The sequence below is a fragment of the Desmodus rotundus genome, chromosome 2 (genome assembly GCF_022682495.2).
Source record: "Desmodus rotundus isolate HL8 chromosome 2, HLdesRot8A.1, whole genome shotgun sequence".
Classification (NCBI taxonomy): Eukaryota; Metazoa; Chordata; class Mammalia; order Chiroptera; family Phyllostomidae; genus Desmodus; species Desmodus rotundus.
The window spans coordinates 201,274,193-201,289,249 of NC_071388.1; the positions used below are offsets into that span (position 1 = coordinate 201,274,193).

The 15,057-nt window shown below is 42.2% G+C and overlaps 1 protein-coding gene across 2 annotated transcripts in view; it reads left to right on the plus strand.

Moving 5' to 3' along the window:
* DAW1 (dynein assembly factor with WD repeats 1) overlaps positions 1 to 14,490 on the plus strand; it is a 36,439-nt gene extending 21,949 nt beyond the window's left edge. The window contains exons 7-13 of one of the 2 annotated variants that reach the window (XM_024564290.4): positions 2,465 to 2,572; positions 4,298 to 4,404; positions 5,310 to 5,412; positions 6,402 to 6,516; positions 9,710 to 9,786; positions 11,625 to 11,787; positions 14,087 to 14,490. In XM_024564290.4, coding sequence (XP_024420058.2) covers positions 2,465 to 2,572; positions 4,298 to 4,404; positions 5,310 to 5,412; positions 6,402 to 6,516; positions 9,710 to 9,786; positions 11,625 to 11,787; positions 14,087 to 14,121 — 708 coding nt within the window. In that variant the 3' untranslated portion in view covers positions 14,122 to 14,490. The remainder of the gene's footprint in view (positions 1 to 2,464; positions 2,573 to 4,297; positions 4,405 to 5,309; positions 5,413 to 6,401; positions 6,517 to 9,709; positions 9,787 to 11,624; positions 11,788 to 14,086) is intronic. The other variant, XR_006656010.2, reaches the window with a different exon arrangement.
* The last annotated feature ends 567 nt before the right edge of the window (positions 14,491 to 15,057 follow it).

The following is a 15,057-nucleotide window of genomic DNA, read 5'->3' on the forward strand; positions in this document are numbered from 1 at the left end:
GCGGAGGGAGTAGACATGTTATAGGTGTCTAGAAATTGGTGGCAAATTTGGCGAGAGCACAGAGGGGAGCGGTTAAAGCTTCTTGGCTAAGGGAGGTGTTTGGGAAAGACTTTCCAAAGGAGTGGCATGTGTGTTCCAGGCACAGGAGCCGCACGGGTGTGGTGTACAATTGTGGCATGTGCTTGAGCACTCACGTGGCTCTGTGTGGCAGAGTGGTGCCTTTCAAGCTTCCCTGTGACGACATGCACAGAATATGCTGATGCAGATTTGCAGTCCATGCCAGAGGTGACATGCAAGGATTCCTGATAGTCCAGCTGCCTGGGTTGAAGGCATCAATGCGTTGGCGTACTTATAACCCATTCAAAGCCAGATCACAGGGTGTGCGTGACTGAAGTGGGAGAGGCCATGTTATAGACATATAAAGGGTCTCATGTGCTGTGGTAAGGACTTTGGACTTGACCCTGTAGATATTGCTGTATTGTTGAGCCTTCTTAGCTGGGAACTGGCATGGTCCATTTTTCTGGCAGTATGAAGGAGAGATGGGAGGTGGGTAAGATCAGAACTGGGGGCCAGTGGAGGCCCTTGTTGCAGTCCAAGCAAAGATAATGAAAGCTTGTCATGAGGCAGGTGAGGAGAATGTGAGAGAGGTTGGGGTGTGAGGGGCAGGACCAGGTTGCCAGGCCGATACGAGGCATGAAGGAAAGAATAAGGGCCCAGGATGTTTCTCTGGTTTCCAGCTTGGATGGCTGGTAGTATCATTTGCCAATTCTGTACCTAAAAGAGAAGGAGCAGGTTTGCTTCATATGACTCATGTGTCTTAGACAGATTTATAAAAGCTGCCTGTGTGATAACCAAACATAGGCATCCATTTGGCAGTGGGCTCTTTGGGGCTGAGCATCAAGGTCTGGGAGGGAGACACAGATATGGGTCAGTGGCATCTGGGTGCCAGTAGAAACCATTAAACAATTGAAGTTTCCCGAAGGAAAAGGTAGAGTATGGGGACAAGACTGATGGAACCTTGGCAGGATGGAAGAGAGAAACTGTCAAAAGATATGGAAGAACAGAGAAGTAGGAGGAGGAAAGCAGAGCACTGTCAAAGCCGTGAAGGAGGAAAATACCAAGAGTCCAGGAAGGTTAAGTGGAATGACCAGCCACACCCTTCGGAGCGGACATTTAGCTACAGCGGTTAAGTGGAGCTGAAGAGTGGAAAGTGTGCAAACACTGAGTGATGGTAGACTGTTTTTGCAAGGAATTTAGTTTAAATGGAAAAGAAGGTAGTTAAGGGGTACATAGAGTCAAGGGAGGATTTGTTTTTATGTGGGAATAGCTCAAGCCTATTTAGGCCAGTGGGAGGGATCTAGTCTGGTTGATGGGCACATCTCCCCTTGGAGTGCAGGGAAGAAGGCAGTGTCTTAAATTGGGCAAAGGGATCCTCTGAATCTGAGACTGAAGAACAGGCAAGTGAGGCTCATTGAGGAAATTCCCACCTTAGAGGTGGGTTATCAGGGAAGTAGTAGGAGGCCAGGTTATCAGCTCAGGAGGATGAGCACGGAAGTGTGGGCAAGAGTAGCGAATGGGAGGACGTAGTGAGCTAAATACGTATTAGACCACGTAGGGCATGGTATCGAGGACACAGATGAGGCCAGAAGGCATGAATGAGCAATACCGGTGAACTGCTTTACTCTTCTCTTAAGCTGCTTTGGCAGGTGATGAGGTAGGGAGGGCAAATGAGTGGATAAAATCCCATCATCATACAAGTCTCTAGGAGTTTTGTGGATGGTGCAGTTGAAAGACAGAGACTAAGAGTGTTGATGATGCTGGCAGGAGTGATGCTTCCAGGGGGTCAGATGATGGGCTGGGAGGAAAAGAAGGGGTCTTAATGGGATGGAAGGTATCCTGGTTGGGGGAGGGGGTGTGATAAGAGTGACAGATGAAGTTTTAAGAAACTGTTAACTAGAGATTAGTGTATTGGTAGTGAATCTTCTAGAGAAGTTGATGTCAAGGTCGGGGTGTGGCCATGGGAGGGATTATGAAAAGGAGTCCAGAATTGGCATCTGGAGGTGTTGGATGGATGGCCCTCACAAAGGCCACCGAGACTTGGACTTGAGACTGAGCAGATAGACAAAGCCCTTGGTGACTGAAGGGGTGTGATTGAAAGAATTGTGAGGGATATAGCTACAAGGAAGATGGGAACAATGGGTTTTGTTCCTGTCCCTCCGTGGTCTGGAAGTGGTAAAGGGAGCCAGTGCCCCTGCAAGAGAGCAAGCAGCTTTCTCTGAAGAGGAGACTGCTTCGCGATGCAACCTGTAGATTGCAGGCTGCTCAGAGTTGGTATTTTGCTGAGTATTTGTACAAAGAATTAGGCTGAATCTGCTAAGGTAATGCATCTTGAAGCTTTTCTATATAAAAGTTAACAACTTAAAACTCTGTATTTCTAAAACCTTTTTCATTTTGTGTAATGCAGGTGTGTTTATCATTCAATCCTCAAAGCACATTGGTGGCTACAGGAAGTATGGACACAATGGCCAAACTGTGGGACATTCAGAAGGGAGAGGAAGTTGTCACATTAGCCGTATGTTAACAATGCTAATAACTTTAAGAGTTTTCTATTTTTATCAGCCATTCCTTAGAAGAAGCCTATTGTTTGTGTTTGTTTTTGTTTGCATTTTTATTACAAAATTAGCTCAAAGTTAGACAATGGTTTTTAGGCGGGAGTGAGAGGGTTGTCCAGTAGGTTTGCTGGCTGTTCTCAACGATGTGGCTGGACAGGCTGGGGAAGCCAGAAGAAGCCATATTTATTTTGGCTCACTTCAGCCCACGGTCCACACCTATAATAGCTCAAAAACTGCTGTCATCTCTCTGGCTAAAAGCAAAGTAGGTGGAGCCTGACACTTTTAGGAAGAGGCAGAACTGGGGAACCTTGCTGGAAAATTCCTCAAGGGGATGACTGTTGGCTCTCTCCTCCCCTACCCTCCAGCTTCTGTACTGAACAAACTCTGGAGTGACAAGAGGCAAGTGGCGGGAGAGAAACTGGCCAAAGGGCACTGTCCCAGAGTGAATGCTGGTGCTGTGTCTCCTCTGGGGTCCCTGCCTGCCACCACCACGAGTCTAGCACCTTCCAATGACCTGCCACCCTCCACTCCTTTCTTCTCGCCACCCCACCCCAACCCACCCAACAAAAATAGGGCGGTTCTCTGTGGCAATAAGTAGGAACAGCTGGATAGGAAATCCAGTTTTCTTATCTTTTCAAATTATAAATGAGTTAAACTCTTTTCTAGGAGAGCTTTTTCTAAGAAAGTTAAAAAAACACTAAAATGAGAGAAAAAAAGTGTTTTTAACTAACACCAAGAGTTTTTCTTCCTTAACTCAGAGTGCCTGGCTTTTATGTGTATGTGCCTAGTGTTATTAAAAAAGTATCTTTCTGATCTTTGTTCTCATCATTTCTGTGGGCCACTGTCTCTTTACTGCTTCTTCCTCCAGAACATTAGAAAGGATGGGCCCTGCTTGGCACACCTGTGTCCTGCCAGAGATCACATTTTGTGTGTGTGTGTGTGTGTTCAGAATTTTTATGTTTAGCTATATTTGATTTTTGTTATTTGGAATGAACCAGAAATTTAATTTGTAAGTGAACTTTTGTGTTATTTTAAAAAGTAATTAAGTGAATGCACTGAAATAATGAGAAAAACAAAGGCTCTTCTCCAAGCAGAATCTACTCCAGAGAGGGGCTTTTCTCACTGTCTCAGTGTCTTCGGTTCTAGACCCTAACCAGGGGGCAGTCAGGCCAAAGGCCAGATATTTATTAATCAATTTATGTTAAATTGTCATAAGAATTTCTATTTTTAAGGTTATTAACTTCACAAACTTTTTCTTTTACTCATCACCTATTATTGGCCCATAAAGTCTACAGCCCCCTTTCGTGTCTCCAAGACATTGTGAAAGGCGCCTTCTGAACGCCCAAAACATGACCTCTTCCTTTAAAACACAAACAAACAAACAAACAAATGGGTGTATCGAGTTAAAATGAACTTGCTTTAAGTGTATGTCCATTTTGAGTAAACATACAAAATTGTGCAGGCATCCCCCAAATCTAGTTGTAGAACATTTCCATCACCCCGAAAAGACATCTCATGCCCGACTGCAGTCACACCCCGGTCCTCCCCCAGCCAACCACTAATCTTTCCTCCCTCTATATGTATAGCTTTGCCTTTTCTGGCACTTTCTTTTAGGCACTGGTATTATGCATTTATAGCACCTGCTTTGACTGAAAGTATGCGTGACAATACCCGCTCTTTTTTAGGGACATTCAGCTGAAATCATCTCCTTGTCCTTCAACACGTCAGGAGACAGAATCATCACAGGGTCTTTTGATCACACCGTTGTGGTGTGGGATGCTGGGACTGGAAGGTATTCTGAATTTTTAAGAATTTTTCAACCTGGATCAGAGGGTTAAGAAGACAAATCTTTGTTATTTATTAGTTTAGTCTTAATGTATTCACTGTGCTCTGCTTTCCACAGGACATAGGACTAGGACACAAATAAGGATGTCATTCTTTAATGATATTTCTGATCCGCAAAAAAATATGTGATTGTTCAGAATTCTGGACAAAGAATGCCAATGAGGAACATGAAAGGGGAATGGTAGCAATAGCCTGGTTATGTAGCTGTTATTTATCCCTTGTACTAGTAATCAGATTTCAGTGGCTTGTGACTATGGTAGGCATGGCTATCGTGAACAAATGAAATCACGGCTAATTTCCCAAATTCAATTTAGCCCAAGAACTTCAATTTCCTTCCTAATTACTTTTGGTTCTAGTTGCTAAGAAGTTAACTAAATTAGCCTATTTGTGCTGTTAAACTGCACTCTCGGACTTGTCTGCATTTTGATAGGAGGGGTCATTATCAGGGGCACCGATCAAGATGGAGGCCACAGGAAATGAGAGAGCAGGAGGGCCCTGCAGACACCGAGGGGCAGTTTCTGAGCCACCCAGGGTCCCCTCCTCTGGTGTAGGAATACTGCCAGAACTTCAGACTGCCTTTATTTTTTTGCCCATGCCTTTCTGAAGTGTTACCTGAAGTAACATTATCTTTGGTTGTTTAAAATTTAAGTATATTTTTGTTGAAATGAAAGTAGTAGTTGACTCCTTTTGAGCTACAGTAAAGCCATCTTTGTTTAGTTGTGAAAGACGTTATTTTGTGAAAACTAGAATTTTCACTAGAAAATTAACTAGATGCCTATGCGAGCGGGTTTGCCATCGCGCACTGTGCACGTACGCTGAGTAAGGCATCTCTGAGTCGTTTCCACTTCGCAGGAAGGTGTACACCTTGATCGGGCACTGCGCTGAGATCAGCAGCGCCGTATTCAACTGGGACTGCTCTATGGTACTGACCGGCTCCATGGACAAAACCTGCATGGTGAGCTCAAGCAACGGCTCTGCCTTGTAATTCTCACGTCTGTGCTGTTCACTGCGTCAGACACTCACTGCAACATTAACGACTTTTAAGGTGCTATAAACTTTAAGATGTTAACTTACAAATAGAAATTGGTAATTTTTAAATTTCAAGTTTTGGGTCCCTCAAGTTTAAAGGAACTAGGATGTAGTAAATCAATTTTAATTGATTTAAATGTATTAAGAGATGATATTTTAAGAAGGCACATTATTTTTGTTTACTGTCCCCCTATTCATTTATTAAACATTGATTAGGTTGAAGCTCAAGAAGTCTCAACACAGCATCTCCCTGCCTTTATTTAAATTTTTTTTTTATTGTTGTTCAATTGCAGTTGTCCCCATTTTTACTCCATTACTCTCCTCTCCATGCCCACACCGCCTCTCCCACATTCTATCCCCTCAACCCCGTTAAACTTGTCCGTGGTCCACGGGTCCTTTACACTTGTTACTTGGTTTGACCCTTCCCCTTCTTTCCCCCGTTATCCCCCTCCCCCTCCTTTCTTGTCCCTGCCTTTAAGTTTCTGTTACCAAGAGCTTATACTCTGGAATTATTATTTGATTATATATCAAATGTATTATAATCTTAATGAACTTTTCATTTCCTCACATTTTAGTTTTAGATCAAGCCCCTTGTGGTGAAAAGAGGACATTTCCACTCCAGTCAGTGAAGTGTACGCTTTGAGATTTTTTTCCCTAATGCAGTGCCAGATTTGCACCACCCCTTCTAAATGTCTTTCTTGGTCTCCTCTGTGTCCAAAGTGTGCCTTGCCAGCTGATTAGCTGTGGCCACTTGTTGAAAATCAAGGTAAAATGAACAGAATGTGTGGAAACTATACACATGATTTAGGCACAGTCATTTAACAGCCCTAAAAATGTCATAAAGACTTCTTCTGGCCAGCTTTGCACTGTAACAAGGAGTCACAGTTGTTTTCTTTGGCTTTTTCATAATTGCAGTTGTGGGATGCTGCCAACGGAAAGTGCCTGGCAACACTAACAGGCCACGACGATGAAATTCTAGACTGCTGTTTTGATTACACTGGAAAGCTTATTGCAACTGCTTCAGCCGATGGTAGGACACCTGTTCATACATTTAGCTTGTGGAGGGATTTCTGCTTTGTTTGAAAAATATGTGTGATTCTACACTATAGATCGTCTCCCTGAGGACCAGCTATGATAGAAACTGTGTCTGCCTCATCTCTGTGTGTGCGTTACTTCTCTATATCTGTATCACGTTCTTGATAACCACGTGCGATGTTATACAAGGCCTGCCTCACCTCCGTGACGGCCACGAATGATTTAATACTAGGTCTTCATCACCTCCTTCATGGCAATATTCAGGGGTGTGTTCCGGGTCATCTCCCTGATGTTCATGCATTATGCTGCACAGTGTCAACCTCATCAACTTGACCACTGTCAATGGTCCTATTGTAATAAATCTGCATTATCTCCTTTATAACCACATGTGCTGCTCCACTGTGTCTAACAAATCTGTGTGAAGAACATATACGATGTTCTGCTGTATTGCATGTTCTCGATGACTACTTATGATTCTGTGCTGCATCTGTGCCATCTTACTGATGACCATAGGCTGGTGTTACACTACGTGCCTCGATTTCAAGAAGACCACATATGATGCTACAATACAGCTGCAACATTTCCCTGTTGACCACATAGGCCATTGTATCATTTTGCTAGTGATTCATTTTAACTACCCAGTTTTTGTTTCTTTTTCATCTCTCTCTTAAAATTACATTTGCTTACTAGGATTTTCAAAGGCAATTCTTTGATCATATATACAAGTTGTTTTTATATCTTGGAAATATAAACCCTCTGATTCTAAACAATTTTACTTTTTATTGCACTTTTTCCCATTATCATTAGTCCCTTTATGCTCCTCTACCTGCACCCCCACAATCACCACACTGTTGCCCATGTCCGTGAGTCCTTTTCTTTTTTGCTCAATCCCTCCACCCCACCTTAGCTGCTCTTCATCTATGAGCCTGTCTGTATTTTGCTTGTTAGTTCAGTTTGTTCATTAGATTCTACATATGAGTGAAAACATATAGTATTTATATACTCTAACTGGCTTATCTCACTTAGCATAATATTCCCCAGGTCCATCCATACTGTTGCAAAGGATAAAATTCTCTCCTTTTTAACGGCCAAGTAGTATTCCATTGTGTAAATGCCCCAGAGTTGTTTTACCCACTCATCTGCTGATGGACACTTGGGCTGCTTCCGTATCTTGGCAGTTGTAAATAACTGCAATGAATATAGGGGTGCTTGCGTTCTTTCAAATTAGTGTTTTGGGTTTCTTCAGATATATTCCCAGAAGTGGGATTGCTAGGTCAAAAGGCAGATCCATTTTTAGTTTTTTGAGGTATCTCCATATTTGCACTGTTGGTGGGAATGCAGATTGGTATAGCCACTGTGGAAAGCAGTGGACAATTTTATTTTTTAAGGTAACTACTTATTTTTTCATTTGCTCACGGATTTTTGCTTTTAAAAATCATCTCTTAACTGTAATTAATCTGCTCTTTTCATTTTAAATATCATTCTCATTTCTACAAAAACTCCGTTCAATAAATGTATGTATGGAGTACTTACTTTGTGCCAGGAACTGTTTTAGAAACAGGGGGTATATCAGTGAACAAAAGAGACAGAAATCCCTGCTGTCATGGAGAGCAAGACAATGACCAGAACCATACATTTGTTTTGTGTGAAATTTCAGATTATACAGAATGGTAGGAGTTGGTCAGTGCTATGTGAGATGGGGGGGGGGGGCAGGAAACAAGCAGGATTGGGGGATCAGAACAGGAAGGGACAGATAAGAATAAAATACAAGTCCAATTCTTCTAGGTTTGTTTTTCTTTGATCTGCTAGTTTTCTTAGCAGTGATTCTATTATTTTCTTGTGTGATAAGACATTCATTCAAAAAACTCTTTTTTTCTTTTCATGTGTTTTGTAAGCCTCTTCTCATTCTGTGCCTCCTAAGAAGCATTGCTGTTTAGACCAATCTTCTTTATTTATCTCTAATCTTTGCTCCTCATTTCTTTCTTAAAATTGAACATATCAATGTAGTGAGTTACCTCTTCAATTGCATCCGTTTCTCTATATTACCTTTATCTTCCTCATTGGAATTGCTCTGAAAGGTTAATTTTCTGTCTTATTTATATTTCTATATTTAAAAAAAATTACACTTTCAGAGCTATCTTATTTCTGTATTTTCTGAAGATGAAAAATGCCTTTGTGTTAATTTAGAGTATTACTCTATGCAGAATATTCCGTTTTGTGTTATTAACACACTCTTAAAACAGGTTGGTCACTTGCCTTTAAAGCTTTTGAAATGTCCCACTAAGTGACAAGTTTTATATTTTTGATTATATTCATTCTAAAATAGCAATTTTTATCATTTTGTCCACTTCCTCCTGAGTTGACATTGTCAGAAAGGTAATAATTTAAGATGTTTTGATTTTCTCTGAAAGAAGATTAAGCGACCAAAACACCCTGTTCTTGCTAGTTTTACCTGTGCGTAATGCTGTGATTTGCAGTGAGAAAGTATCCTTCACGTGGCCTGACAGATTTTACCTTTTTTTTCTGATAACAATTGCATTACTGCTGTTTTTCTCCTCTGTGCTTATTTAACGCTTCCATTTCTCAGTTCTAAAGAAACATATACTTTTCCTTCTATTTATCTGTACATCCACCCTGCTATCCATCTGCCCACCCGCACTACATCTCCTCATCGAGTGGCACTTCTGAGCACTGCGGATACAACAGGGAGACAGGGCCAGGCCATTCTCTTAGCTCTTTCTGTTGAAAAGCGTTTCCTCATGTCTGTTCTTTATTCATTGAGTGGCAGCCATGGTTCCTTCTCAGGGTGGCTGCTCGCACCTTCTGTAACCTTAGACTCCTATTTGGTGTATGATGCTAAGCTTTCTGCTTATTACATCTCCAACCTACCAAGACTTGTTTTCATTCCCTCTTTTTCCCTTTAAAATCTTTTTTTTCATTCTGAATTGGTGTCTCTCTGCCTTTTCTGCCTTGGAACCCATTATCTCTTGCAATAAGCTCTTACCCAAGTGGGACCACCTTGCGTTTACAGAATCAAGTGGCTGGGTCTCCTCGTGGGCAAGAAGGCAAACCTAACAGAGAGCTGTGTGCCGGAAGGATAGATGTGTAGATAATTTAAGGCATGTGGTTCGAAGTTTTGTATTTCTGATGAATTTATTTATATGAATATCCCCACTCCTCTCAAAAAGGAACAGCGAGAGTTTTCAGTGCAGCCACAAGAAAATGCATTAGTAAATTGGAAGGCCATGAAGGCGAGATTTCGAAGGTGAGTTCCATTCTCATCTGGAGCAATTTACTTCCTTTCAAAAACTAGAGAGCACATTTAGTGTAAGTAGGTGTATTGCCAAGCTACTAAGGTTTGTCCAAGTATCTCATTCTTTCTAAAATCAATTGCCTAAAGATTTGATTTTTAAGTGTGTCCTCAAACTCAGTATAATAAATGATTTCTAAACCTTTTCAAAAACTATGAACAGTGTCCCCCTCAGCCATCAGCAAAAGGTCTAGTTAGCAGAAAGTACTCATGAAAGCTGTTTAAGAAGCTTACGGAGTGCTTGTCCTGATTGTAGTAGACACACAAATTTACATTGTGCAAAGAAAATGTCATGTAGAAGTATCAAGTATTCTGTAAAGTAGATGCAATTGAAGAAGTTTTTCATGGAAATATTTAGCACTCAAACTAATTTTTAAATGACCTATTTGTAACCTCCAAGGCTGTAGCTTTAAATTGTGTATAAACTCCTCCCAAAAGCTTGTTCACAGAGCGGGTCCATCCAGTTGGTGATCTGAGGCTTAGATGTGACCTCAGAAAATTTGAGGGAAGGCTGGAACTTGGTGACTCTCACCTCCCAGCTCAGCCCGATTCCTTGATCTCATACCCAAGGTCAAATTTGCTTCTTCCTTCTAAAATAGAAGCTTGATGGTTTCAAGTCTCTGAAGGTTTCACCTGGAGCCCAACCCCACTCCCTGCCCTGCTCTCTCCCCTCCTGGACCCACACCTGTGGCTGGTGGCCACTGCCAGCCCAGCAGGCCTGGTCTCCAAGAAGTATGGAGCCCATTCCTTTCATAGGCTGGGAGGCCTTCGGGCCTGGCAGGAGAGGGGATGGGGCAAGTGTGAACATGGGACAGGCTGAGGAGGGAGCTTGGGTCATATTTCTGAGTGGCTGGCTTGATAGCTATTGACATATCTGGAGTGTCACACTCAACAATTGCTTATCTATTTGTGTGTATGTGAATAAAGAGTTCTAAGATTCTGCCTTATTGCATTTTATGCTTAAGTGAAATATTACTTCTTGAATTGCCACCCAGTAATAACATCTCTATGGAGGGCCAAACTAAGAGTTCATATTCATTCATTCATTCAGCAAATGCTTTCTGAGAGTTTCTATTATGCTAGGCATTGCTCTTGGCATTGGTGACACAATGATGAAAAAAACACATGACTCTACCTTCATCGAACCTTTGGTCATAGAGGAGGTGGCACAAATCACTGTCTTCTGATGATTTAGAGAGGGTTGTAAGCATGGTACCCAAAGGAATGGAGAACCAGCAGTTTTCTCTGACTGCTCAGACACCATTGGACAATGCCTGACACCTAGGAGATACTCAGAACATGTTTATGGAAAGTGCTGCACTTTGAGTAGCAATAGACAGAGAGCCCTTGCTCATGGGCCCTGGTGTTCCCGTATTCTGCGGCACAGATTGTATGCTTTTGACTACCGGAAGTTGGGTTGCAGAGGTAGCATCGGGTCTGGGGATAAAGGAGCCTGGCTTGGGTTCTCAGCCTCTTTTGTTTGTATGAAGAAAGCCATCACGGGTCTTTGGAAAGAAGTGGGTGGGGAACGCTCAAACTATACGGGTGCATTGGTCTTTGTCCTTGGAATTGTGAGCGGGTAAGCAATAACATTATTTTTGTCTAGATTTTAATTTGCGTGTATTAGTCCCTGCAATGTCTTTCCTATCATGAAGGAACTGTTTTGTGTACAAATAAATACCAGGCTGGGAAGGTGAAAGGTGCTTAGTAATGCCCCCCTTTTGCTGATTAAAAATGTATTGGGAACCATCACGCAAACCTGTCACAGTGTTTTCTTTCTCTTGCGTTTGCAGATTTCTTTCAACCCCCAAGGGAACCGTCTTCTAACGGGCAGCTCGGACAAAACAGCAAGAATCTGGGATGCTCAGACTGGCCAGTGCCTCCAGGTGCTCGAGGGGCACACTGATGAGATCTTCTCATGTGCTTTCAACTATAAAGGCAACATAATCATTACAGGTGGGGAGAAATAAACACCATAGACTTGGCTTTCCTTTTCATGTGGCTCATAGGGATCCTAAGCTGAATACAAAGGGAGTTCACCTCTATCCCCACCTCTCTTCCAGGGGCCCTGGCTCATCTATGTCCATTATTTAATTTTAGCTGCATCATAGAACCACAGGAGTGAGCCCTGCCACTGGCTGTAAGGCTTTGCGATTTTAAATTTTAGTTGCTCTACACAAAGTAAGAATCCAGTAGCCTGCCTTTCTGGCTACTACATTTCCCCAGGTACTGTCCATCGGACAGTTAATATTCATTTGATGTCAGTTATGTGTTAGTAGCTGAAACAAGTTGGGACCCTGCGTTCTTTCTGGTTGGATTTTAGCTCATTAGAGATTTATTCCTTGAGCTAAGTTGTTTTTTTCCTCAATGTCCCCTGCTAACATACAAATATTTGGGGAAGAAAAGATATATTGAGCATTTTTTAACCACTCACAATTTACTGTGAATTAATCATGTTAACAACATTTTGTAAGAACTGGGTTGAGAATAGATTGATTTAGATTGTGGAGAGGAGAGAAAAGTGACAAGAACATGGTATAACGTGAGTGCAGTGCCCCTGGAGGGGATTTGGCAGGGGTGGGTGTTACAACAGTGTGGGGCCGGGACACCCTAAGAGGGCACGAAGACCCAGAGTGCCTGACCCAGTGACTCCCACGTGCTGAGTACATTTAAAAATTGCTTAACTATCTAATAACTTCAATGTCACATATGCACGTTTGGCTTTGTCTATGGGCTGCTTTGTAGTCATAGAACTTCAGGAGTGCTGTAAATAATCTCCCTTTTGCCTTAAGATACCCCACCCCCTTTCTTCTCAACTCTGAATAAATTCTAAAATTACAGATTATTTTCTTTGGGTTTATGATTTTCGAGGGTTACTGAAATGTAGCTACTCCTAAGGGAGTACCATTAGAAGCCATATCTTTTATTATGAACAGCATGTCAAATCCATCCCCAGGAAGAGGAAAGAGTGGGGGCTGTCATTAAAGGCATGGGATGCTCTGCAGGGGACTGCTGCCAAGTAGGGAAGAAGGAGGCCTGCCTGGCTGGGTTGGCAGAGGACCAGCCTTTCCCAGTCCACGTGCTTCTGTGAGGCAGCTCTGCAATACCTCACCCCTCAGCCACTTTTCACACAGTCCCTGGAGAGCTTTGGGGAGGAACCTCCTTTTTCTGTGCCTTGTTTTAATGCTGGCACTTTGGTTCCTGGGCTCTTTGAAAGGCATATTTATTTATTTAGTGCATCCCAAGGCACCAAGGTGCTAAGTACTGGCCCACTGGGCAACCGAGCTTATCAGAATGGGGGTGATGTGCCTGTCTTGCCAACAGCAGAGCCATCTCTTTGTAAGAATTGATCTGCTCTCTTGTTTTGGTCAACCCCGGTGTCCACCGCACATGTTTTAGAGGACTGCCGAAGGTGAGGTTTAGAATCGCAAGCTGAAAGGGAATCGGCCAGCACAGTCACTACATTTTTAAAGTGTAAGGTGCTTTCGGTGGAATGTGCAGTTTTCACAGGCTTTCCTAATCCACGTAGCCCCCACTTCTTATGTTGATGATGGGCACCTGGCCTCTGAAGAAAACTACATGGGGACTGTCATTTCCACAGAGGGAATATAACAGGGACCCTTGGCAGAGGGGAGGGGTTGCTTTGAAGAGAGTGTGTCATAGTAGTGGGGAGTGCAGGAAGGATGCCAGTTTTACATTTTAACTGATGCTGAAAAACATCTGTTGACATTTTGATATGCTCTAAAGTGGAATGCATTATCTTCTCATGTGCGAACACGGGAACCTGGAGATGTTCACGTTCATTGTATTTCTACCTGGTGGTGATGCTTGAGGGGAGGGCAGAGGGAATAGCAGAGAAGGATGGCTGATGTGGTTGCAATCTTGGGTCCTCTACAATTTTAACCTACTATGGATCTTGCTGGTGTGAGTAGGACATGAATTTGCACATTTTAGGACAGACAGAATCATGCAAAATAAAGAGAGAGAGAGAGGAAGAAAAGGAGGGATTATGGCAGGAGGGAGGGAGGGAGAGAAAGAGGGAGAGAGAGAGAAAGAAAGAAAAGAAAGAAAGAAAAAGGGAAAAAGATTCCTACTCCCCAGATACCTGATCTGAATGTCTCAGGGGCTTGGTAGGTAGTTGGGCACATTTAACACATTGAAAATCAACAGTAACCCAGAAAATGCCAACTTGTAAAAGCAGAGAGTGGAGTGAATAAAAAACAAAAATATAACTTTGTGAAATTTGTCTTAATAGGCAGCAAGGATAATACCTGTAGGATATGGCGTTGACTGAAGAGAGCCAGCCAGTCGATGAACACACTTGCTCGCAGTGGGAACGGGAGCCGGAGCTTCCCAGATGGCACACACGCTATGTTGGTATTTCACATGTTCTCTTTCTCCATGAGCCAACTATTTATACATTGTCCTTAGCTTCACAGATATGACTATTAAAACTGAAGAAATTGTATCATTTCTTGGTATCATTTGCTAGAGATGACAGGAAACAGCCTGCTGTTTGGAAAATGTCACTGGGAATTTCGATTTTGTTTTATTGTTTAACAGCATCATGACACACAGATGAAACCAGAGCACTGTAACGGTGTGTCTCCTAGATTCGACTTTGAAGGTTGTTATTTAGATTTCTGTTGAATAAAGATTTTGGAGAACTTCTTTGTGAATTGTACATATTTATAATGTGTTTTTAGGGGGACAAGTATGTTCAGTATGTGATTAGAAGTTTTATTATTTAGTTAGCTATTTTACTTTTTTTCATCTAAGAATGAGAAAGGAAACTGGAATAGAAGGTTAATCTTTATTCTTTCACATTCAAGAATATATTTCCTCCACCCCCCCAAAAAAGGTGAGAACCTACACCATGTAAAATTAAGGCAGCATTAGAGAAAATAAAATGAGTCTCACTTGATAGCAAATATATTCTGGGTTCATAGTGGGCTGAAAAAAGCCTAGGCAGGTTCATTTATAAGGGAAAGTTAAACAGCACAGACATTCAGACTACTGAATTATGAAATCTAGGTGGGAAACAGTTGCAGTACCAGGGAAGATAATCGAACACCAATGCGACTGCAGCTGAAACACTAAAGATGTTTTATAAACAGCTGTTTTATGTAAAAGTGCCACATGTTACAACTTAATGTTTATACACATAGTACAGATTAATGTTGAAGGAAAAAACACAAGCTAAAACCAGTGATGCCTGAATCCAGA